Here is a 27515-nt window from a genome sequence, read left to right on the forward strand (position 1 = left end):
TGTGCCAGGAGAAATTACTTTGCCTAAGAAAAGCTCTTCTTGCTGGAAGTGGGGTGAAATTTTCATGCTGGAGCAAATGTTGAAGCATTAAGTTGTACTGTGTGTCCATGGGTTTGCTTTCTTAAGGCACAGCAGAGGTGTGACTGCAAAACAGCATTTGTAACATAAACCACTGGTAAAAACATCTCAGATGGGAAATGACTTGAAAATTATGAGAGCTTTCTTCTTCTGTTTCTGTGCACATCTTTTGCTTGTTGCTGTTCAGATTTTTATATGCCTGAGTATATTATCATGTTCATACACCTTAAGAAATATTTAATGGACACTTTACTTTCATTTCTGAACATATACACTGTGGATCACAAATGTCAGAGAAGAATCATCTCACTGAAGTTGACTTGAAAAGTTTTTGGCATTAAAGTTATTTCTGTTAATTTTTCTTGAGAATGCATTTTTTCTCTCCTTAAAGAGCCAAAGATTTTCTTTAGGGAGCAGGTATTCTGCAGAAAATAAAAATTCTTAAAGGTAACCTTCATGCTCGTAGAATTATTTTAAAGAACAGGACAGTAATGATTACTTCCTAAAAATATACTTCCATTAAATTGGATCTACTAATAAAAATTGCTCTCCTCTTCAACTAAACATTAGGATTTCAGTACAGCTGGCTACTAGTATGAACTGGAATAATGGAAAATAAAATTTGCAGCTGATTGAGTAGCTCAGCAAATATTGTGGTTTTTAAGATAAAGGGCAAATTTTCTCTGTGCAAATACTGGCTCGCAAACTCCATGTTAATTTTGAACCTATGAAGATCCTGAGAAGCAGTGAGGCCCAAAAAAATTAATTCCCCCACAAGAGCAGCTGTTAATGGACCAGTCACTCACAAATTAAAACAAAATTGATCAAACCATCTTGTAGTGGGAGTGTATTTAAGATACTACATATATAAAGACATAAAATCCGGTATTGGAAGAGAAAAGAAGACACAAAGGGAAGCTTGACTTTTTTGTTTTAATTTATTTTTCATTGTTTCCCAGAATCACTTTTGTTGAAAACAGTAACTCACAATTATATCAAAGGGACTAGAATTTCACCCATTTTCCTGCTTCACTCCTGTTTATTTGATTAGTTAGAAAAAATTGCTTCCAAAGAGTGAACAAAGTAATTCATAAACAGGAAAAAGTAGTCTGAAACTCTATTAATAACCAACTTATTTTTATTAGAGCAAATACAGTTGTGAAAACTGTACATTGTACATTTTGGGTCAAGAATTATAAATAGAGAAACTCATAGATAAAGAGTTCATTCTTTGACAGCAAATAAATTTAAATAGACAAAATGACATTTTTAAGTACATTGGCAGGCTTCATTGTGCTGTCCAAAATGTAGTGTACAGTATAACAACCAATTATAAATAGCCTTTCATGTAAAATACAACTGTGCACGTTTTAGAAAAATACCAACAATTTGTTTGAGCTTTGTTTTAAAAAAGCTTATAAATCATACATATTTATAAATGGTACTAACATGCTTACTTAAATTTATAAACATTTTTCATAAGCTTTGTTACCCATTATTTCCAGAGCATAAAGTATTTTAAATAAACATTTAATAGGAATTAAATATGTCAGTTACAAAATTACCTCTCCACGTAAGGAGACAGGGGGTGATTTAACAGTGGGATGGAACATTTCATCCATTAATTCAAGGCTTACACAGTAACTTTTAAAATTTTGTTCTTATTTAAAAATTACTTTCCTAAATTTAAAACACAATTTAAACTTTGCTGTTTTATTTTCTTTAAAAATAAATATACAAGTTTTATTTTCATTTGCTCTCTTTCTGCTTTCTTCTTTATCCACACTGGCCAAAACACAGGATTCTCAACATACTTCTGTAAAAAACACCACGGTGTTACTGCCCTGCTTGGAGCTGCTTCGCTGCACAACATTCAGTCCATACCTACGGTACTTTACTAGGCGGCATCAAAAAATACCTAATGTATTTTGTAAGAATGTTGCCCATTAAACCATGCAAAAACTTAGAAAGTTTACAAACAGGTTCAAAAACTATACTGTATGAAAGATTCTCTAACAGAGATAAAATAAACTGTAATACAAGCCCTTTGCTTTTTGCAGCTTTAAATTAAAATGTTTGCTTGCCAAATGATCACACCACATATCTTCAATAAATAAGCATGCATTTCATTAATATAGGGTACAATAATCACAGTATAATGGCAAATAAAAAGAAACGTGATCACGTCGTTTGAACAAAGGGCTATGAAACTACTTAAGACAAACTTTCCAAATGAAAAATTTTGAGGCTTTTTTAATGCTGAGGTAAAATTATAAATGGACTTTAAAGACACTGAAGGCATCAAATTGATAAACAATCACTTAACGTTTTTAAATGCTCTACCTGAATGTATTCAACACAAATCTAGCACTTTTAAAGTTATTATTTATTATGAGCATTAGCTAACTGTCATTGGCATTAATGTGCACCCAGACAAGACTTTAACTGCTGTCAAAATACCTCCGTGTTGCAATATAATAATTCAAATTACCAACTACCACAGCACCAAAATTAAGAAAAAAAGAAAAAGTCAACATGCAAACCCTAAATCTCACCTTTCTTGGGTTATTTTGATATTCTATATCCTGTTTAGAATGTACTTCTACCAATGTAAAATTTTTTTTTTGATTACGAAAAATTTTGCTTGGTATTTGCATAAGTATTTGAGCATTTCAAGGAAGATAGCAGTATCTTTAAGTTTAGCAGTAATGCTGTATTATTTACTGAACCTTCATGCAAAATGACTCTTCAGGTTTAAGAGAATGAATTTAAGAATTTTATCCCTGGACTAGGAAAAGATATTTGATTTTCGGCCTCGGCTGCTAGGCAGAACTGGTAACTTTCTCCAGGTTGGACTAAACACTACTTATGGCTATACATCAAATTTCATAAACAACAAATGAACAGAATCATGCACAGGCAAATGAAATTCGATCTCCCAGAACACTGCAGGAGATGTTAAAAGCAGCAGGTAATGGAATAAGACTGGTGACTGATGTTGCTAACTATTTCTTCTAATGAGATAGGAGTGAACGCTGGAATCACTTCCACAGCAACAGAATCCTCTGACCACATTCCTCTGGCAGTCGTTTTCCCATCTCCCCACTAAAAACATCAGACGGTAAAATAGTAAGGCAGCTGTTAACTTCCATCAACAAAAAGTGCAGCTCCGTACATTTCCACTTTAGTCACACTCTGCTGGAACAGATGGACAAGCCAACGCGCTTCACTGGCGGGGCTGCTTCAGCAGATTATTTTGTTTGTTTTCCAACATGGCTGCTTGCTTCAGCTTTCAGAGGACCCCAAAGCCACGAGCCATCAGCAGAGAAACTGATCTGGGCCCCTGGCTGAATTTTCCAAGTTTCATCTCTCTTGCGTCCCATCCTAATTCCAAGCCTCCTTCCCTGTGTCTGAGTATGACAGGTGCCATTTAAAAGGCTGATGACACAACTGCAGAGAACTGTGGGCTAACACCACTAGTTGTCATGACTTCACTGAAGGGTCAAAACAGTTACAATATTAAATAACTATGTTGAATTACATTCAGGCATAGCTAAAATTAAAGTGGGAAACATTAAAAGTATGTGAAGAAATTAAATATTTATTATTTAAGGTGGGGTGGATACGGATATTTTATATGAAAGCGAGACCTTTCTTACCTTTCCTAATTCCAATCAAGTTAGAAAATGGACAAAAAGAATGGCTAAACCAATATTCAACAGCATTACCAGGGCGATCATGACTGAGTTAGGGCCCTGAAAATAAAATAAAGATATTAGAATTAATGCAACCTCCCACACAGGCACAGCAATGAACAAGAGCTGACTTCACAATTTCTATAGGTTTTGACCTGACTGTGAAGGAAACAGACCCTACTGCTGAAACACAGCCACTACCCTTGATATTCAGGTAAGATAAATATCACCTGTGTGAAAATGAGCTGGATAAATACAGGTGACAGTACATTACTTCTCTGTTCTTAATCACACTGAGATTAATACAACTGCATCAACAAATGAAAACAAACCCATCAACACAAAAGAAAAAAGTCAGTTTAAAATAAAGCAAACCAAAGAATGTGAACTACTTTAGGAAAGCCAGAGTTCTGCTTTTCATCCTTACAGAGGGTTCCTTTTTCAGTTCCAATCCATTTTAAAACAGACATAACAAAGAGGCTTTATAAAAAGAATACACTTCTTTGATAACCCAAATAGAAAAGAAAATTTACTTACCATTGCACTAACAAACCTGTTTCCATTACAGATTAAAATGCACTTTGCAGCTGCAAAATTAAACTTGTTTGGATTTACTCAGACACTTCTCTTAAAGACTTATGCATTGAACAATTGAAAAGTCAAAAAACTCCTTCCATTCCTAGCTAGAGCTAAAATTAGTTAGAAAGTTTAAATCATTACACCATTTTAATATTTCTGTGAAGCCAGAGAATGTTTTTTAATTACTTTTAGCAATTTTGAATATTTTTTATTTTTTTAATGGATGCTTTCTAATGATCAACTTGAAAATATGTCCCAACAGATGAAAATACTCAATTCTCTTCTGCCCTTAACATATTTGGTTTATTACATCATGATTTTACAAAGATTTTAATACTCTTTTATTTTACAGTTGCACTGTAAGCAGAAACTTTTCATTTAGACAATACTTTCCTAAATCACAAATCATGAAGCCCACTAGAAAATCTGAGCAGAAAACTGTCTTGTGAGCTACAGAAGAATCACTGGCTTGCAGAAGAAGGTATATATTGAACGAGAAATGATACAGTGTTTTCACTTTTCACATGAGGCATGCCTCGGAGAAGTTCATTATGCTTCATAACTACATAATGCTAACATCAACTATATAATTTCTGGAATGCTAACATGTAAGAACTTACTGTTAGTAATTTGCTGCAACAGTGTAAGTGGGAAGCTATGGAATAGTACTTGTGTCATTATTATATCACATGGTCTCCTGAAACAGTCTCATTGAACACCTCCAGTCAGAACACAGCTTTACACAGTGGTTTAGATGGCAGGCCAGATGTTCAGTAAGTCACAAAACACATTATGTCAGATACTGCTTAAATCTCTTGTGAGCCTAAACCTCATCAGCACCTCTACCCATAACAGCCATCACATTCCCTTTGCATCAACACAGAGGTGTCTGTTCACATGCTGAGAAGAACAGGTTCAAGTTCAAACAGTGACTGAGATTATCAGAATGCCAATTAAATTATGCCATAGGGGTAATGGGATTGGCAGTAGCACCCACATTTTGCTTAATGGTGGAATGTTTAAAATATTCACCAGGAAATTGAAGACCAGGTTTAATGACACCTTAGTCCAAGTGATTTTGAATAACAAGCTCCCACTTACCAGTGATATGTTTCAACCATCAGGTCACAGAACAGAAGTGGAACCATGTTCCTTCCTCCTTAGTGGAAGTGACTCACCATGTGCCAAAGCATATGAGACGCTTGGGGGCAGAGAACAGGCATAAAACAAAGCACAGCTCCAGACATGGTTACCACAGCACTGTGAGCAGCCTTGCTCTACAGAAATGGGATTTCATTACACTATTCATTTCCACTAAGATGTCAGTTCAACACCTTTCTTTCTGGTGTTAGGCACTGGAACAGGTTGCCCAGAGAAGCTGTGGTTGCCCCATGACTGGAAGTGCTGGACGGGGTTTTGAGCAACCTGGTCTAGTGGAAGGTGTCTGTGCCCATGGCACAGGGGTTGGAACCAGACAGCTTTAAATACCCCTTCCAAGCCAAACACTCTATGGTTCCATAATCCTATGATTCTAATAGGGATTGCCCATGTGATTCAAATCAGGTCAATGGTCCCTTTATAGGCTGGAATGCCACCTGAAGATTTCACAGTTATACTGCTCCAGGAATTGCAAGGAACTGTAAAGATCGTTGCCAAGTACCATTAAAATTTTTCAGGATTTGGCCATCTAGTACTTTGCATATTTGAAAATAACATCGATGAAAATCATATTGATTTACTGACACTGAAAAAAAAAATTGAAACCTAACAAGTCTTCAGAGGAGCCAAGCACTTGTTAATTACCTGAAATACATTATGGAACAGCATCCTGGTAGGTGCAAGACAGATTTTTGCTGATTGCCAAATTGGCACTGCAGCTCTAATGGCAGCTCAGTGTCATTAGTGCACAGTCTCAGGTAATTAAGCTTGTTGGAGGGGAAAGTGACTTCTCTTTTGATGCATCTGTCAGTTAGGTTAGGTGTAACAATCTCACTACAACAAAATTAGAAAAATTAGGCTAAAAACCTCAGGGGCTATGCTCTGAATCAAGAACCATCTGCAAAACAGAAGCAAGTGACACCTTAAGAACTGGCCTGTTGAGTTCACATGAAGATCATAGAAAAATATGTTATCTCTTTATGATAATGAAATATCATAAAGATTATCTCTTTATACAAAGAAGTAAAGCTCATATTCTTTGGCCTGCTATGTGCATTATATTTCACCTTCTGATAACTATACCTTTCAGCCCAAAGCAGGATTTCCTGATACACTAAAACATGATCAAACAACACTTATGAAGCACACAGGTATTATGCAATGAACTACCACCGGTTTTGGAGACACCTTTGAAATAAGCATTTAATGCTTTAAGACAAATACTACAAGTAAGACTTTAGTGTCCCACAAGGGCTAAAAATAGCAAAAGCCAAAATTAGTTTGAACAGTCCTAGAGTGACTAGAACAGGTGCACTAAAGAAGCTGCAGTAGAAAACCTTCAGTCCTGCTTGAATTTACCCTTTCAGCTTCTTGTAAGTTAGACATTTATGTAGTTCAAAATGCAACCATATGATTAGTTTTCATTTGGGGAAGAAAGAAAATTATTTTCCTAAAATGTAGTGCCAGGAAATAAAAGACTAGGCTTGTAATTCCATTGCATTAGGAATGTTCATTAAATTTAGCCTAAAGTTCTTGCTCAACTTACTGCACAGATGATACTCAAAGACATTCTTGAGGATGTAACAATCACAAAAAATATGAAACACGAATTTGAAAACTAAAACAAGCTGCTACAAGCTTTGCTGCAAATAAAGTCATTTAAAGTTCTTAATCCAAATGAAAGCTGAAGTTTCATTCAGGTATGAGAAACGGCTTTGATTTAGACACAGAGAAGGAAGAACTGAAAATCTTCCCTTCTGTATCTGTGCTCTTAATGCATTAGCATTGGAAACCTGGAAAAAGCACAGCACAATTTTATACAGCACTTTCAGATAATCTAACAAAAGTGCTTGATAAATGTTAATAGATTCATTTTTTTGCATTCCAAAACCATGTTTTATCATTCTCTTTTCATGAGAGTGAGAGTTCTTTTCTCTTTATATTCCTTAACAAATATATTTTAGAACTTTTATGGAGGATCTAAGGCAGACTTACTTTCAAAGCATAACAAAATCATGTGTCAGAATGACTAAAAAGCAATTACAGTTTCTTACTGAAATAAAATAATTCCCCAATGCAACTCTAGGATTCTGAAGTCTCTCAACATTCAGAAACATCTGGGATAAGGAGAAGTACATTAATTAGGAAGAGGGAAAGGGGATTTAAACTAGAAAAGATTAAGTTTAGATTAAATATTATGAAGAAATTCTTTACTGTGATGGTGGTGAAACACTGGCACAGGTTGCCCAGAGAAACATCCCTGAAAATGTTCAAGACAAGGCTGGATGGGGCTCTGAACAACGTGGTAGAGTAGAAGGTGTCCCTGCCCATGGCAGAAGAGTTGTGAAGCTAGATGATCTTTCAAGGTCCCTTCCAACCCAAACTATTCTATGATTCCATGAATCTGGCTTCTCCTCAGTAACTGTGCTCTCTTAACTTAGTCACTGCTTAATTCCAACACACTGTTGAGCTCAGTCCAGGAGCCCTGCAGAACAGGCTGCTGTTTTTCTGAAGCTGAAAGGTGATGCTGAAAACGAAAAGTCTCCAGCAAAGTTAATAGTCATTCTGTACTGTTTCTCCCTCAGACTGCTGGGCCAGTAGGCCACTCTTTTTTGCTTTAATCAGTTTAGCATTTTTACTCTCAGCATTTTGAAGAAATAAGCATGTAGGAAATTTAGTCTATAAGGGCAAATTTACAAACACATATAGAAGACTAGAATCTTTGAAAAACACCCACATACATCTACGTACATCTTAAGATACTGTTACAGTAAAAATGAATTCCTAAAATCTACCTTCTTTCCATACTGGAATGCTGGCAATGAGAATAATGCAATTAGGATGCTACAAGTGAAGTAGAGTGACTTAGAGTGGAGTTCCCAGATACCACTGCAGTATCAGTGAACAAACAGTAGCTAATGCACAATATCTCATCATTTTTACACCTTTTGTGATAACAGGCTGTAGGTTCATGGTCCTCATCCTGATTATTCTAGAAGGTCAATAAACTGCTGTTCAGATAGCTTACTTGTTAAGATGAAGCCTCCCTCAGCTCCAAAATACTATTTGGAATAAAGGAAAAATAAGAACTATTTCTAGTGACTTACTTTCACCAGAGCTAAAAAACAATTCCAATTCAGCTTAAAAATTGTACATGCTCACTCAACATTTACAAGCCTGTCAGCTTTGTGTTACCCTATATAGGAGTAATATCTGTGAGATTTGAAAGGTTAAAGGGCTGATATCAGCTGTAATACAGATTTGCAGATTACAAAACCTCTGTGAACATTTACTTTGATCCGCACAAAACAGAATAAAAGCTTCCAGCAGAACTAGAGAATATCATCTTGGCAAAATGCTCATTATCAAACCACTCAGTGATGACTCCAAAACCCTGGCATCTGAAAACTGATGGCACATTTAATCAAGACCCTTAAAATCAACTTAAAACAAGACTTTTATCTGAATCTTTCTAGCTGTTGGATCTTCTGACACATTTGCTTGTTAGCCTGGGAAACTGTTTTACAAAACACACTTACAGAAAGTGATTTAGTACATCAGGGGTTTTTTGTGCCTTGAATTTTTCATTGTAAGACACGTTTTAATCATTCTTGCAGCATTTTGTGTGACTTCCCCTCAAGGTTTTTTTTCATTTTAAATCCCTGATTTACAGACACTATTTTATCCCAGAAGTGGTTGCACCTGTGCCAAAAGCAGATAGAACAGACTCCCATGTACTCTTGCTTAATCTTTTCTGTTGATAAATCTAAGGATTATATTAGCATCTCTGAACAACAGCAGCAGACTGGGAGCTCATGTTCAGTTGCCTCTCTTGCTCCTGATCCACCAACCTTTTCCAGTTCTGATCCTGCAGTGCAAGGCCCTATAAATTGTCTTTCATATACAATATTATATTTTGCTGTGCTGCCATGGATAATTATAGTTTCAGCCTTCCCAGCGTTTGATTTGCATGAGCTTGTATTTGCCTTCATTATAGACCACTCTCCTGGTCTCTGTGTCTTCTATAAACTTCACGGACAATATTCTCACGCCCTCTTGTATGTCATTTACAAGAATGTGATCAGAGTAACAGAATTAATGTAAGAATGACCTCACCAGAATAATATCAAATAATGGATAGTTTTCTAATTACTTTTTGAGAACCATCAGTCAGTTTAAAAAAAATTCTTTTTATGCGACATTTAGCCTTTGCATTACTCTGTTTTCCCTGTCAGAATACATGACCATGTAAAAGCAAATCAAGTGACCTTCTTGATTGAGACGATGATTCTTCTGCCACACCTGAAGATGCCAAACTTGTTTGACAAGATCACTTCCAATTCATGTTGGTGGGAAATTACTCCCCCTCTTTATTATCTGGATTTATTATTAATGAAGTCTGATGTCAATTATTGAAGTGTTTTGCATGCAATTGGTACTAGGCTATCTGGATCACTTTAGATGGGTCATTCTGTTTATCCCATCAATAATGACACACTGTTTGTTCTGTAGAGTAGCACCAAAAATGACTCAAAGAAACAATGCTTATAAAAGAGAAACACTATGACTATTATCTAGAACTCTTCATTCACTAAAGGCTAACTTTAGTATGCAAAGCTAATGCTTTCCTGAGTTTCTCTTGGCCCAAAAATCACAGAAACATGATCAGAGATTCTGAATTTCATACCCTGGCTTTTCTTTTAACATGAAAAAGAAATGCTATTAGTCATCGCTCCTTTTCTGCGTAGCTATTTATAATTTTATTATTTTTAAATAATAATGAAATTAAGAGTCACACTGATCTGAAAGGGTATTTTAAAAACTCCTTTGCTCATTCCAGGCTGGAATATTTCTTCCTCACTCCAGATGAAGTGTGTGTTAGCTAGCAGACTGTATCTAGATGAAGATTTGACAGTGCTTAGATTGCAAAGGTCAGCACTTGGAGGCACAAGGGCAGTGAAAGTGAAAATGTTTCTTGTAGTACTTACCGAACTGTTTCCTACTTCTTTCTCCATTGCTGAATGGGATTCATTATTAGCTGGGTTCTTTGGTGCAGCAAATTCTGGTTTCTTAATTTTTATTTCAGGCTTGTTTTCTTTGGCATCTGGCCTACCCCCAGATCTAGCAGGACTTGGCTTCTGAGAGGGTGGTATCCGTGCAAGTGTTGATGGTGAAGGGTTGGCATACTCATCTTCTTCCCTGAGCTCCTGTGGAAGCGCTGTTGGATTCGTTTTTACATAATAGCCATGGTAGTGACCATGCAGCTCCCCATTCTCTGTGCTGCTGGCATTGTGCTGGGCTGAGAACTTTGGCTGGTGTTTCCCAGCTGCTTCCTCCTTCACTGGTGCTTTTGAATATAAAGGCTTGTTAGTTGTGGGTGTTATATTCTCAGTTGCTAAAAGCTTTTTCTCTTGACTGAGTCTTGCCCCAGAAGTGGAGCTTTGCCTTTTCAGCTGTTTTGAAGGAGAAGTCTCAGAAGAGAGAGGAGGACTATTTCTTGGGCTTGCTTCTGGGGTTCGAGGGGGTGTAGTACCTTTTCGATAAAAGTGAGGTGACTCTTTTGGGGAGGGTGGTTTCTCCTGACCTTTTTCTTCAGATTTTTCTTTTGCATCCATTCCTTCTTGAAATTTTTGTTTGATATAATCAGGGCCTGAAAAATAGTGTAACAGAAATATTAAGGTCAAAACAAAGTTCACAGTGAAACTATTGCACTGGGATGTCAGAGTATACTGCCTTGCTAAAATGCAGGCAGGGGTATATGTTACCAACAGTTCATTGACATCCATACTGATTTACTCCAAATTGCTCAGGAACAGGAGTTACTGCAGTTTTTTGGTAATTGTTGGAACTACTTACTAACTTGGCTCAGTCACTCTACATCTTCAGCTTTCAAAAGGGCCACAGTATGTAAACTGCTCCTGAGTGAAGTCCGAACGACTGAAGATTGTCTAACCTTACATCACCTACCATTCCTTCTCTGAGAGGCAAGTTTTGAGGTATGTTTTGCTTGATTACCCTCACTGATTTAACTTCTCATGATCAGAGTACCTGTTTGATATGTAGTTAACCATGAGAATGAAATGTCTCTTCTGTTCTTGTAAGCTACAGGATAAAGGGCTTCAATCACTTTTCCCCCCCTTTGGGTGGAATGTCAGCTTGTCTTACATACACATATAAGTGCCTTAAACTCTCACATGCTGGCTTTGTCTTCCAGAACCAATCACTCCCACATGAAGACCCAGGTTAACCACTCTAGTCACTAATACAATTCCTGCTTAGAAAGCAGGAATACAAATTCTTTTACATTCATCAGGAAAATACTTACAGAACAGCAAGTGTGAAGAACATCCTCTCCCCAAATTCTAGCTGAACACCCACATGCACACTCACTACTAGGACTCATCAAAGTGCATGTCTGTACAGCTGTTAACATAAACAGCAACTGGCTGACATGCTCTGCTCCAAGTTTTGGTTCTCAGATTTACTTGTTTAATGGTAAGACTTCAGCAAACACTGCTGAAGAAACAAAACTGGTGGAAATCTGTATGCATTGTAGGCAATGTTTTCCACTTTACTTCCTAGAGGTCACATTTCAGATTTCAGGATCAGTTTCCCTAAAAAGTCAGAAGTTGGGGTGCTCTGTGATCCAAGAACTGCTGACAATCTTCCTGTATTTTCAAAAATGGCTTCTGAAAAATACATTGCAACTTGTTTCCTCACTTCTATCTTTGCTGGCACCACAACTTTCCTTTGATTTCTTTACTCTTCTCTAAGCAAGCCTTATCTGTGCTTTAAATCATAGAGAAATTCTGTGCCCAGAGAAGAATGTCTGCACACATTTTTCTGCTTTTGAGTTTAGAGGAGGCTCTAACTGTGCTAGGCAGATACAGTGTTTTTACAGATGCCAGAAGCATATGCATATCTACGCAGTGCGAAGATGAGAGGAAGGAAGAGCAGCATGAAGCTTTTGGAAGTTACTGAGTCATCTGGTAAGTAAGCATTGCTGAGAAGAAGAATTACTCGGCATGCAAGGTCTTTTGAGCAGGAAACATTTTTGGCATATCTGAAAACCAGGGGTGGAAACAGGGGAGCTGTTAAGAAAGAAGGCTAGACACAGACAAGCCAGGATTTGTTCTCAATTGTTCTCATTTGAGGAGGAAGTTTTGAGGAGTTAAGCCTGCACAGAGGGAGAGAACTAGAGGCTTGATTCACAGCTTTTTATAATCTTCCTGGTAAAAGGGAAAGGCAGCACAACACAAATTAAGAGTTTCCATATATAAAGTTACAGGTATGATCGCCATTCAAAAAATTCTCCACCGTGTCGGGGATTTCCTTCTATCTTTGCTGAGATACATAAGGTAATGCTGAGGGGTTTAACCTGCATAAACTTTATTTTTCATATCTTTTCACATTAGATATAATTAGGGGTGTAAAGAGAAAAGGATACCTAAAAGAGCTCTGACTAATCTTTAAGCCCAAGCCACGGAGCTGTCAAATTGCAATGATTATTCATTATGGACAGACCCATATTCACATTAGCTTGCTCTTTATGTGGCTAAAGCATCCAATTGGAACACTATCTCTTCAGTCTTACAATGCTGCCTAAATTCTGAAAATTCACATACTGTGACAGCTCTGCACTGCCTCATTTATGTAAAGATTTGACTTTTACTAATATCTGACAGCACTTGACAAACTGAGGACACTTTCATAAGGAAAACATCAGAAAATGACATCAGAAATGACTTCAGAAATGTCATTCCTCTCCACCCTTTCCTGAAACTAACTAAAAGCCTCCCAAAGTTGGCCAGAGAAAATCCCTCTCATCAAGAGACCTCCAAGCTATTGGAATTTTTGAAAACAGAAGGGAACCCATGGTCTCAGCTGCCCATGTCTCACCAAGAGACCGGTGGAGTGAAGAGTAAAAAACTTTAAAAAGCAAAACAAAAATATAATCTGGAGCTTCAAAGAAGTTAAGTTTCAACAGGCTAACTATGCCACACTTGCACTGGGTATTTGGAAATATTTGATGCTATGTGACACTGAGCTCCACCAGAGAATGCTGCATCCAAGTAACACCTGAGGATGTCTGATCACATGTTCAGCCATTGCCTCAGCACAGCACAGCAGCCCTCCCTCCCACCCCCAGAACATCACATATGGATAATAGAGATACATCCCCTGCCTCCAATCTTGTCAGGCATGTCTTTCCAACACTGAAATTCTTGGCCCTTTGCTGAAGTTCACTTTGGAGGTTGTCCAAATCCTTTTTAAACATCTGTTCACTGTATCCGATACAATCGGATTGTGCACCTGTCCCAACCACTGACTCCAAGTAGCAAGAACTCAGCTCCCACTCCCTTCCAAGGACTAAGAGCAGTCAGGATTTACCTTGTCCCTTTTGTTAAAGACATGATTCTACAGACATGGGTAAGGGAGTCCTTCATCATAAGAGCAATCTACAGCACAAGTTTAAAGAACCAAGGGCCAAGAGTCACTAACATCCTTTCCTGTAACATTTCTTAGCTGGCTGATCTTAATGAGGAAGAGAATAGAATTTGAGGGTAAAGTGGCATTATCTGACCAGGAAACAAACATGGCACTCTGGTTCTTCAGTTTGCAGTTCAAGCAAGCAGTAGATCTAGACATGATACCTCTGAATGCCTAAGGAGAACCTGGTCTGGAAAGCAGAACCAATAAATGTTATCTAACCAAGTAAAGGTAAGATGAACCTGTGTGTTTTCTTATGGGGACATGCTGGCTGTGCTACCATTAGATCAAAATTGATGCAGCTTTACTCCATCAAGGTGAGCCACGGGGTGGTTTTGGCTCACACACCTGTTGCGATGCCAGCAACTGGATGGCAGCACTGAAGTGTGAGTTAGTCAGTATTTGGGGACAATAGCCTCTGAAGGCCAAAGGACTGTGTGGACGTGTGCAGAGTCTCACACAGCCTGATGGTCAGCTTGAACAGCATTTCAGTGATGGCTGTGGGGTGAGGGAAGCTTTGCTTTGGTTGAAGATGCACTCATGGTTGCTCTAAATCTAGGATTTCTTGTGAATTTCTTGTGTAATATGTCCTTCCTCCTGGAAGGGCTCCACTAAGTGATGTGACAGCACGGCCAGCCCTGTAAATGAGAAGAGAAGGATGCCCTGGTTCTGCCACAGCATTTTTATGGAGGTGACAGCCACATGCTTTCCCCCATGGCCTAGCGAGGCACACGTATTGGCAGCATAGGGCTGTGGCAGGATTGTGGCTCAAGAAGCATCTGAAAATGTCATCTTGCAGGACACTGTAAATGCAGCCACTGCTTCCCAAGAAGGCTGAGAAGAGACCTTGTGCCTCATCAGATCAGAATAAAATCTGAAGCTTGAGAGGGATGGTAGAACACATCTAGGATAGTGAGGGAAAAGGCATACATGCAATTGCATCAGTGATTTTTTAAATACCTTACCATTCTTACCAATTCAGGAAAAATAAGCATTTCATGTTGCAATTTTTTTATCTACTGAAAGCAAAAGAAGACTGTAATGCCACTAATGCAGGCTCCAGAACATAATCTTTTAAGAATATAATATTTAAAGTACTATTGATGCTGAGTGATGTGATTCAATTTCAAGGTATGTTAGAAGTACTTATTAGATAGGTGTAGGGATATGCTTATCTCTGGTACATGTTATGTGATGCAACCTATCTTTAGTGTTACATAGAGAGTTAACAAATAGACAGGGTTTTAAAGAGTAATCCAAATAAGAAACAATACTATAATTTCATCATTATGAGAAAATTCATGTTGTGCTTATAGATAAAATTCCAAATGTGAAGCACATACCTCACCTCCTAATTTTGTTCACATGTATGAACTGTTAGTGGAAAGATGCTCCATTTTCACTATAATGTTTAACAACTGTCTGTGGGGTAATGGTGACAGAATCAAAGTTACTTGCTCAACCAGAACACTGCAGTCTATATGCAAACCTTCCAAGATTAATTAGAGGCCTCTTTTTACTGAGCTACTCAACACTTGTACAAAAAAAAGGAGAGAATTCCTGATCTGAAAAGTTCACAATCTAGAAGTACAAAACTGAAGCTTATACCAATAGCCCATTTTACTGATGGGGAAGCTAACCCAAAAGGAAATAATGACCCAAAGCACATGTTTCATCTGAATAACCTTTCTGAATTTTGTGCTCAGCTGTGAATAAAGTACCAACATGCTCAAAGCTTTGCTAAATCTTTGACAAATGTAAAGGTGCTGAGAAAGCCTTTGTCAAAACTAGGAATGGAGTGTAAGTCTCCTGAGTAATCAAAACTCCACACAGCACTTTGGCCATAAGTTTGCTGCCTACCATAAATGTCTTCTTGCTGAAAAAGCCAAGAGCTGATCTACCAAATCTAAATTCAAAGAGAGAAGGAAATAATAAATGATGAAAAAGTTTCTTACTGCAGATTATACCCTAATACAAATCCAGAGCATGAGATGGTTGAAGCAAAAGCTTAAGACTTTTGTATTTAAAGGAACTGTACTAAAAAAGGAAAGTGTATACTTTAGTGTTGGCACAGCAGGTTGATATATACTGTTCATGAAATAAACCAGTGAAAACAATTTGGTTTATCTTCTGATGTTTTTGATGGTTTTCTAACGTGTCACTGTCAGTAACAATATGTATACTCTCACAATAACATTTCTTTGCTATTCTGATGAACTCAAATAAAACTTTGAAAAGCCAAGTGATCAATCAGAGGATCAATTAATATAGGATCTTTCTTCCTTATGTTAGGCTTTCTCAGGATAGGGCATCCAGTATAAAAGAATTCCTCAGGATGATAACTGTAGGTGAAGAAATATAAATAATCAATTATCAATCTCTTAAAATAAATGATTCAGTGAGTCATTATGGAAGCGCAAATACCTATATTCAGTAAATTTTAGAAAGATAGGGTTTATTATTATTTCTTCATTGGGGAGATATGAAAGGAGGGAGAACTATAATTAATATCATTAGTACTTCCTCTGTTTTGTTCTTAATTTTCTGGTGGTTATACTGGTAACAGGGAACAAAAAAAAACTCTTAAATGCTAGGCTGCTGGCTTGAATTCAGCCCAACTGAATGGAGGGCTGGGCAATGCAATGTGCAAAATGTGTTGATGAACTCACTGCAGCAGAGATATGGTTATGTTTTTAGTAATGTTTGGTAGACTGAACTGGGACTGAATAGGTCTGGAAATTAAAAATTATTGCCAGAGAAATTAAAGGATATTAGGCAAGGTGCTTAAAGAGCAATAGGGCTCTGAGAGAACAGTTCTGCTTAACTTAGGTATGAGTAGAACAGAACAGGACATTTCAGTCAAAGGAGACTTACAACAATCATCTTGTCCAAGTCACGGACTAATTCAGAGCTGAGCAAAAGCTAAAGCCTGTTACTAAGGGCATTGTCCAAATACCTCTAGAACACTGACAATCCTGAGGCATCAATCACCTCTCTAGAAAAGCCTGTTCCAGTGTTTGACCATCCTCCTCGTAGAGAAAGTCTTCCTAATGGTATTTTAAGAGGTTCTCACTCCAGGTGTGTGCAGTACCCTTCTGATGGATGCAGTGATCCAGCAGTAGGGCATGGAATAGTGCAGCTCCATCATGGTTGGGTCAATGTGCAGCAATATAAGAACTGCTTACTCCTAGTGATGCATGGATAAGTTATCTAAGAATTCCTTAATTTAAAAACACATAGGCAGGCCTGGCTGCCCTGTTTCAGCTGCATCTGAAGGTGCTTATGCCACCTGGAATAATGGCTTTCTTTAATTGTACTTGAGAACACTTTAGAGAATAAAAAACACATTAGCTAAGGTGTAAAAATAAAGCATGTCACAAAAGAGAAAAAAAAATTGAAATGGAAGGGATTGTTGACCCTGTCTTGTGAAATGCAGAAGAAACCCAAGTCTGGATGGCTGATTTAACTTTTAGCCTCTGATGGCAACTGCATTTTGGTGAGGTATGACCAGCATTTTAAATGCTATTAAGCAGCTTCCCTAGCTAAGGGCAAATAAAAAAATCTTTCCTAGATCAATTTTAAAATTCCATTTGGCTGCCTTAAAAATATACCAGCATGGAAGTATCATGGTGGCCTAGGAAAGCAAACTACAATGCAAACAAGAGGGAGAGGAGTCCATTTTCTTTTTGCACAATCCAAAAAATACTCCAAAATATAATGTTTATTACTTAGAATCTTTCTTAATTCACTCTTAATTACAAATCTTCATTTCCTACTCCTCCCTCTTTGAAGATATCTTCCCTTTGCTGAAGTTTTCTCCAGCTTACACTTTCATGGCTTCTCATTCTGTTGCTAGCATTGCTGCTTCCTTAAGCAGTATTCCTGGTGGTCTTCCTTCTCATGCTGGACTGGAGGCAAGACTGCAGCTAGCATGTGCCAACAGCTACTCACTAAACCCGTGAGCATCATGGAGATTGACGCCTACATGTGTTTAGTTTATGGAACTGTTCTGATTTGATCTGGCAGCCTGCTGTCTTTGAAACCATGTACTACCAACATGACCAAAACATGACAAAGAGATAGAATATAAGGTGATATTTTTCTGTTGCCACAACCTGACAAAGCCACATCATCATCCAGCAATGTAAAAGTCAGAATACACTTATCTTCCCAAGGAGTCCTAGTCCACCTAGGACTAACTTTAAAAAGCAGCATCACTGAATACAAGCAGGCTTCAAAACGAATGGAAACGCAACCTTCCCTTCTTGGTAAGTAGAGATAAGGACCTACAGAAAGTATTCACTGGTAGAAATTGATTATTAAGTATTTTGTTCAGAAGAACCCCAAACACAAAATTCTTGCACATCAAGGTTGCTACTTTATACCTGCTCAGGAAACACTTTTGTGCAGTACCCTGAACAACTTCTGCATAGTTTTGCTAGAATATGTATCTGCCATATTTAAAATATCTGCCAATGCTTTATTTTTCTGACTTTGACATCAAGAAAATGACACAACTTCTCAAAACCCCCACCAAATGCTTCCTGACATGGACTAGATGGAGATCAAAAGCCTTGAATTACTTATTTACTAGTCCCACGTACAGAGTCACACACATCCAGACTTTGGCCAAACCCAAGTTTTTATGCCTCTGTGTTTACTCTGCTGTGATATTTACACAGCATAATACAGTTCTTAGTGTGACCTGACTACTTTACTGCCAGTGTCTCTGCATTCTGCACAGGTATTTGTTGAAAAGCATATGACACCATGTTATCTCACAATGCTTTTGGAAAGTATTAAAATGTCTACTCAAGCACACTTGAGCTGCCAGCAACAGCAATGGCAACAGAAAAGGAAATGGACTTCAGCCAAACAATTCACATCATAGGTAACATCACAAACTTGTGAGTCTAGCAGTAGGATGATGAAACAGAAATTAATGCAATTCCTACTGATACAAAAACCAGACTGCCTCTTCTCTCCATGTCAGTTCCTCCAAATCTGAAATCAATTTGAGTTACCCTATCATTAATACATTTGCATACAGAACCTAAACAGTGTTTCTGTAATTTGGACTTTAGTATTATCCATTAACTAAAGAATTATGAAGGATAAAAGAATCCCTAAAAATAAGATTTCCCTCCTCTAAAGGTTTATAAATGCATCATTAAAGTGTAGACACATACACACTAATGAATTTCAAAAACTGCCTGGAGTCAGCACCAAGAACAATGAATTTATTTTATGTACCCAGACTCTGCTCCATTCCTGTAACTGCTTTAGCAGGTGACTGAAGTAGCTGTGGTATTTCCAAAACAGGGCAACATTTCCTAACTGTATCTGCATAGCAGTGTGTAAACCTTTATACTTCTGGATTCAACACCATCAGAAAAATGTAACAAATTCATCTTACCTTACATAGAGGGCACTATGAGTGCTGCACAACTATCTCTAACACCTCACTGGCACATCAGCCTATGGACACAGAAACTGCCCGTGACCAGCAATCTTAATTATGGCTTGCTTTACTTACCCTGCCTTTCTATTGATGAATACTGACAGAACTTCAAAAAATATCTGTCAAGATTACATGGTGATGCATATGAATCCTGTATCTAGGACAGGCTTCATTTTTCCAGGGTAGATAATATGTAGACATTGTATTTAATGTGAATGATCGCAGCCAAATAACACATGCACTATAATCTACTTGAATGCTTCTAAGCCTGCAGGCTGTTTAACAGGCGATAACTGAGAAGGTAAATTTTTAGCTTTTTCACAGAAAACCTACAGACTACTTTACTTCATCTGAACATCACTGGGGCAGCTGTTAACTGCAAAAGTAGGTTTTTTTAAGCTCTTAAAGGATGGGCAGAAGTGAAAGGCTGTAATCCTATTCTCATTGCAAGTGCATATTCTCTGAGAAGATGAATTTTAAATATAGAGAGAGACTGTTAATGTGGCATAATAACAGTCTTTACCCAGTAGAATTCACACTTCTTTACATTTCTCCCAGCATGTCCAGATCTTTCTGACATGATGATCCCCAAAGTTCTACACGGTATTTCAGACTCAGTGTCACTGGGATCATGCAGAGAAGGGACCATTCTCCATGACGTGCTTCTGTATATACAGCCTGGAAGGGTATTAGCTACTTCTCTTATCACATTTCAAGTGCATGGCTATCATCCTGCTCCATGGGACTCTGGCAACTGACCTTAACAGGAGCAGGTTCATGTCTGCTGTCCAACTGGCCAAGTCTGTCAGCCTCTTAAGAACTGTTTTTCAGTACATTCAATAAACAAGTGAATTTTTTGCCAAAGCCCTTCTAATCTTTACCTCTTTTAAAATCCTTATTTCATAAAGAGACAGTGCCTGTTTTTCTGAGAACACCCTTCTGTTCTTCCACTACAGAAAAAAGCAGAGCCTAGGATATGCACTCAGGGCTTGGGTTGTAGATGCCAGGATTTCTTATGCCTGTGGAATATCTTCCAAAAAGGCTCAAAACCGGAAAGACAGTAAATACATGTATGTCAGCAAATAACCAACATTAATTTTGAATATACAGGCATAGATATAGATAGGAGAAATAACATGGAAAAACTAGACAGTTTCAGACTCCACTGATTCTACAGATCTAGTGATGCATTACTACCTTAAATTAAAACTCCAGATATTTCTAAAGGGATTCATGATTATATGATATGATGTCAGACTTAATTTTTTTAGAAGTCTCCTTTATCACCTTGTATTTATAGAAAATACACTGGAAATTATGAACAGGAGTAAAATAAAGACACTTGAAATTTACTGCTTTTGAAATATATGGCTTTATGAATTTTCTTGGAGGGTTGAGGGTTAATTCAGTATTTTTCAAAACCAGTACTCATTAAGCTGTACCACACCTCCAGCAAAATTAATTTCTTGTATCTAGCATTGAAATTAATTATAAAGTGTAAGAGCCTGGAGTGACTGCTGCACTGCAAATGCCAGAACTGGAGAAATACAGCAATCAATTTAATTCTGCTAAAACTAGGGTATGTGAGCTGCTTAGTCTTGCATCCAAATCTGGCTTCTTTCCAAAATGTTCTTATTCTTTTGTATTTTAGGAGAAACCCCACTCACCATGCCACTTACCATTCTGACCTCACACAGTGTCATTTCTTCCCTTTCCCATTAGTGTTCTAAGTTTTCATTTCTCAAGTCTAAGTTTGCAATATTTATTTACTGCTCCTCTCCTCCAAATCTATCCTATACTCCTCAGTTTGGCAACTGCCTCTGACAAAATACTTTCTGCTCTTCATCTCATACTTTTTGAGGAATCTCTGCGATTTTCTTAGCCACATTTCAGTATCAGTACTCCACTCTTACCCTCCTTTTACACAGGCAACCATTCTCTTCTGGAACAAGTCTTGTCTGTTAACATCTGTGATTTCTCCTTTTAATTCACCCATATTTTTCTTTCATTTTTAAACCATACTTTCAAGGAAAATAACCTCCAGTTATTCTGTTCTTGGACTCTCTACCTTTCCTTTACAATTTTCATTCTGTTTAATTTCACCACACAAAAGATACCAATTCCGTGCTGGCTGTGTTTCAGTTCCAAGTTTTACTCCTGCTCGGACAATAATCTGAATGAATCACTATTACTGAACTAATAGGCAGAAATCTTCATCTCCTCCAAATTCTCAACATGGTCTTCCACATCATACTGAACATTACTCTACATTATTCAGGTCTATATTATGAATTAGATTTTTCATTTTTGAGTATCTCCCTACAGTCCTCCAGGTACTCCTTACAGTAATTTTAAGGGAAAATTACTTGAAATAAAAGGGCATCTACATTACCCATCTATTTCTGTGGCCTTGACAAACACAGAATGCAGCTGCAAAGATTATTTTTTTCTAATGGTCCACATCACATGTTAAAAGTGTAACAGGAGAAACCTAACCTTTTAAACATAATTTAAATCTCCACTAGTATAATAAAATCCTTTCAGAATAGCTTACCATACTCGACTGAAAATTAGCACTGTAAGTAAAGTTCTCAGTACTTTGTTAGCTGAATTTCAACATGGAACAAATATTTATGACATGGTTATAAATAGGATTTATAATGGAAATTTTGACACTGTGATAATACTCCCATGTGATAGACCCTACTTCATCTTGTCCTTGGCTGGACACCATGACAGACCAATATAGAAATTCACTGGAGCGGGCCAACAGTGTCCTGGAAGGAATGGTGCTTTTTCAGAGCAAATGAACAATTTTTAACAGGAGAAAGGAAGCACTGACCTCTTTCTCTCAGACTACACCTGTAATTAACACTCCCATAGAGCCAGATTAGATACTTACACCTAGGCTAGAATTCAAAAAGTTACTTTGAGATAGCAACACAGCCCTGAAGTTAGTCCAGGCACCCACTAGTTTCACAGTCAGATCCTGCAGCCTTTACTAAGCAACCATGAATTTCATCTGGATGCAAATTAACTAGTTCACTACTTACGCAAGTCTGTGAAAATTATAGTGATTGTAACAGCTTTATCTTTCTACAGGAAACTGGTTCTCTTTTATTAGTTTTAAAAGTTAATTTGCTCAAAACTAATAAGGCACATTTTTTCCTAAGCAAATAATTTGATTATATGACTCTAAAGTATCTTGGAGAGACTGAGAAAGCATCCTGAAGAATTAAGGCTATGCCTCTGCAAACTCTCTTTGCTTTGCCTTCTCCCAAGCAGGCTCTCCTGTCCCAGATGCATTGCAGGAACACTGAGGAGTGGGTTGAGCCAGCAGGTGTGTCAGGCAGTGCAGCAGGATGGATGCAGACTCCCAGCATGCTGGATGGCCCTCACCCTGGGCAAGAGGAAAAATGTGGAAGGGAGGGTGGGGGCATCTGTACCCAGGGCTTGGTGAGACAGGTGATAAATCTGAAAGTAATGCTGTGAAGACTGGTATGACATGACTTATAAAAAGAAAGGGGAGAACAAGAATAAAGCTTGAAATTGGCACTTTTTCTTTTAATGCACCTTCTTTCTTTGATTTCTGGATACAACAGAAGTGCATTAGGATACATCTATAGGCTCTGCCTTCTCCAGAGTTCTGTAGAAAGAGGATAGAAGCAATAGATTGTACAGAAAAAATTGCACAGCAAGAAACCCAGTAACAGATCTGTGAGGATGATGAAGTCATATGTAGAATAAATTCAGAAAATGAACAGGCTCCTGTATGACTAAGAATAATGAGAGAGCTTCCGTATGCTTTAAGGCACAAACTGATGGCATGGCTGGTAACTTTAATCAGGCAAAATGCTCATTGTAATTGCCTTTTAAAATAAAACTATCTGGTCTGGCACACATGCATTTAGCCAGGACATTCCAGTTAATTAGCATCAGCCAGAAATCTCTCTTTCCTGTCCATATGGAGTTTGCATTTTGAGAACTCGAGGAGGTGGTGATGGCAGAGAAGAGGAAGATGGGAAGGATGATTTTTTTCCTTACACTACAGATATCTACCACCAGTCAAAAGAGAACGTAAACCACAGCTCCTCTTTAAGACATTAGTGGCCATTACAAATTGCCTTGTAATAAACTTAAAATGCTTATTTCTGAAACTAGCAATGTTCAGCATGTTAATACTGAAGCTTTAACAGTAACCAAATCTTATAGTAAAAAATACTAACAAACCTTGCCAAATTCTTACTCTTTATCATTAGGAAGTTTTTGCTCATATATTTCACCTAAAGAAATTCTGTCCATCTCTAAACTTGGACAGCTTTAATTTATAAACTGCTCCTTGATTTCTCTCATGCCTTGTTTAGGAGGTCAAAGGTTGGATGAATTGTTTTGGTGATCCATGCATGTTCATCTGGCAGCTGGCTGGCCTGACAAATAATCTGCCAGAAAACAATTCAGATCTGAATTTCCAGACCTTAACTGCTCTGTGGTAAAGTGCCCAGACTGCTCTTACCCTGCAGCAAAGTAGTTGTACCCTTCTTTCATTTAATCAAATGTTATTCATTCAAACTGAATGAAAGAGCAGTATCCATTTGCTGCAGGATATATATGCACACAGACAATTATGGCTTAGCTGTCTAATCTGTGCAAGTCCATACTTCAGTTTACCTCCTGATAGCGTGTTTACAAGACCACATCCTAAAGACAGTCTGGAAATTTAGAATGAATGTGTCAGTCAAAGCATCCACTAACCTTGTGCAAGACTAGAACAATACTCCCCCTTTTCACAGAGCATCAAAACCCTTTCTTTTCTGTTACACCTTTGATAGAGTATTCCCATCAGTCATTTGTTCTTCTCTAGGTTCTACAAGAGACACAAAAAAGCACTTATTTTTTCTCTAAGTGAAGACAAATCTCAAACTGTCCCTGGATGACTCCCCTGAATGAGGCTATGACTCAGGTTTCATTTGTTTCCTGTCCTGGTGTGCTCTCTTTTGACACATCCACAAGTTTAGAGATGCCTGGAGGAAATAAACAGGGCAGAGCTGGGATTTCTCAGAATTTACTTCTTGATAAAAAGGCCAGTAAAGTATGGTTTCTAAAAAGAGTAAAACATTTGTTAAATCTACAAAATGTAGAGCCTTGTGGGTAGGGCTCTGCAAAGCATCCTCCTAATTATTAATCACAAGCCAAATATCTGCTACAGCAAAAGTAGAAGCAGAGTCTTGCCTGAGAATAGCATGAACAAACTCAGGAGAAACAGCTCTCTGCAACCTTGTGAGTCCTTACACTATGGCTCTGGCCTTTTCAATCATACTTGGCTTTCCTTATATGCAAATACTAAGGCAATCAATCACTGGGAGACCTGAATCTCAAGATTTCTGTGGTACCTCATTATTATTCTTACCTGCTGGATGCTACTTTACTTCCTACTGCTTTGTTCTCCTCTTAGTCTCCTTTTAAACTACACCACAAAGGTAGAGCCTCTTGGCAGCTTCTGATGAATGCCTTAATGAACATAAAGGTGAAACATGAGAGAAAGGATTTGGGAAGTATGAACTGCCATGGTACAATGGATGATGAATAGTCACTGTAATTATAATTTGTGCTTAATACTAGGCTATATGCCCCAGAAAGTTGCTTTTTAAGAACCTGAAATTTAAGAGCTTTATCAAAAGGCTTTCAAATATTGAAATGGTTTTAGGCTACAAGTAATTAAGAGATCACTCATTAAGACAAAAAAGAATGCTTCTGTTATTTAGAGAGAGGTATTTGTATTTCACTTCTTTTTGTCTCTGTTTCAAGAGGCTTGTTGATATGCTACATACATTTACTGCTGACAGCATGCTTGCCTACCATACTAAGCAGTTAAAGAAATAAGAGAAAAATTACACTTTCTCATCATAACCTATTTTCAAGACAATTTGGTACAATGGAAAGCTTTCACTTAACTATAGTTTCAGAGAATGAGACAGAACACTTACTGATACCTTTTAGCAGCATTTACAGATATTGTAAAAATAAAAAGCTCAAGCAACAAAAGAAAACCAAGAAGTTGCTAGTAGGAAGCAATAAGTTACCTTCTTTTCATTCAAATACATGAAAAATGCTATTTGAAAAGCAGATATTTACTTCTGTTTGTATGAATGAATGTAAATACATGGAAATATTTATCTATTTTATTACCATAAATGACAAAAGCTAACAGTAACACTGTCCAGTTACTCTTGGCATGACTCCTGGGAAATACTTAAACAAACAAGTATGTGTACAAGTAGGAGTGAGTTAACTGGTACCACACAGAAAAAGTGCATCTGAGAAAGGTATCACATACTCTGAGCCTGGAAAACATCTCAGACATGGCAGTGCTTGAAATCATCACAATGATGTGTGAACTTGGTGGTTTGCAGGAGTTTATTTGGGATAACTGAGATTTAGTTAACACCTTGGAATTTAAGAGTTGTTTACATAAAGGGAATAATTATTTTTTTTTCAAATGTATATAAATATGCTGTGTTTGACTATCTTGGAAACAACTGAAAAATTCAAAAATTTGGAGTCCAGAAAACGTATTTATCTTTTGCTAGGAGCTAGCTAACGGAGAGATGTTTCCACACAGAGAACAGAGTAAGTAAACTGAGAAATGCTTGGCTGTGTCATTCCACACATCCAGCTTCACTTGGGGAAGGGATACAAACTCTCCTCTTCTGTAAATGGAATAAAAGTTTTAAATGAGAGGAAAATAAGATCCCACACCTTCTCTCCCATCTCACAGCTGATCTGTCAGCAATACTACTTCAATTCCTGCGGCAGGGAGTAAAAAGACACCTGAGAATTCTTGATCTGGGTGATTACAGGTTATGTCTGTCTAATGGCAAAACATTCTTGATCTTGGTGTCAAATTTCACACTGTCAGATGTTGGCATTTTCACTCAAGTACTCTAGTAATTGCTTTATTTGAAGGGTTTGGCAGCTTTTTAGTAGTTTCTTTCCAAATGCTTCAATTATTTGCATGGCTAAGGTGATAACTTCTTAACTTATGAATGGCAAGAGGTCCTGCTGCTGTAAACTGGGATTTCTTCAGCTGGTGGAGAATGAAATAATGAAAAATGAAAAAGACTTGACTATGATAGCAGTAAATATGGGCCAATAATATAAATCTCCAGGAGAGGTAGTTCTGAGGTAATTCCCAACAGTGAAAAGTACAAATTTATACTGTTTTAAAGCCAGTAAAGTCTTACTACAGGAAATAGTTCTGTTGAGTTTTGCCAACAGTTCTGGACCGCCATGTTCAAAAAAGATGAATTTATATCAGAATGTGTACAAAGAAAGTCTGCAAGACTGGTAAAAGGAATGAAAATTCCAATCAGGTGAACAAACCTTGACTTAGGCACTAAATTAATAAAAAAAGAGGTCCTCAATCCCCCCAACCCCAAAACACATTCTCTGTCTACAACCAAATATTTAGGAATAAAGAAGAAATCAAGTATTCTATAAGGTAACTGACTGTAAGGATTTAGTAACAAGTTATACTAGTGACCACTTGAACTAAAAATTGAAGTAAATAGATGTGTTATTAGAAAATGTTGCAGAACGTTGTTCTTTGCTTTTTTGGGTCATTATAGCCTGCATTCAATATATGGGTGCATTTAAGTAAGTTTGTGTCTGAAACAAGGATGAGCAGAAAATGACAGTAAGTGAAAATGAATCTCAGAGCTATAATCTCTATTAGCATGCAAGTACAGGCAGATCCTTGAGAAGTAATAACAAGATATGACTCAACTCAATTTGACAGGTGAAAGAAAGGGCAGACATGAAAAGACATTAAACTGGCAAATGGAGTTCCATTTTATCTATCCAATTTTAAGCTAAAGAGCAGTACACAGAAATATGAACCTCATGGAAAGACAGCAGAAAAACAATGCAAAACCAACTTTGCTTCTTCCTGTAGCAACTTTCCCAACCCCGTGACAGATGAAAACGGGCTGCAATGCTGATGTAGGTGGGACAGACCTAATTCTATGCCATTGTGAATATAGAATTAATGTTCCACA

The 27515-nt window shown here is 37.5% G+C and overlaps 1 protein-coding gene across 5 annotated transcripts in view; it reads right to left on the reverse strand.

The window, feature by feature from the left end:
* Positions 1-546: 546 nt before the first annotated feature.
* The window catches only part of JPH1 (junctophilin 1), an 82223-nt gene continuing 55254 nt past the window's right edge, over positions 547-27515 (reverse strand). Inside the window, exons 4-6 of one of the 5 annotated variants that reach the window (XM_030969938.1) lie at positions 10499-11160; positions 3738-3833; positions 547-1894 (exon numbers count right to left, since the gene is read on the reverse strand). In XM_030969938.1, the coding sequence (XP_030825798.1) occupies positions 3753-3833; positions 10499-11160 (743 nt within the window). In that variant the 3' untranslated portion in view covers positions 547-1894; positions 3738-3752. Of the gene's footprint in view, positions 3632-3697; positions 11161-24748; positions 24970-27515 lie in introns of those variants that run through there. The other 4 variants (XM_030969922.1, XM_030969929.1, XM_030969915.1 and 1 more) reach the window with 4 other exon arrangements.

Source organism: Camarhynchus parvulus, chromosome 2 (assembly GCF_901933205.1).
Source record: "Camarhynchus parvulus chromosome 2, STF_HiC, whole genome shotgun sequence".
Classification (NCBI taxonomy): Eukaryota; Metazoa; Chordata; class Aves; order Passeriformes; family Thraupidae; genus Camarhynchus; species Camarhynchus parvulus.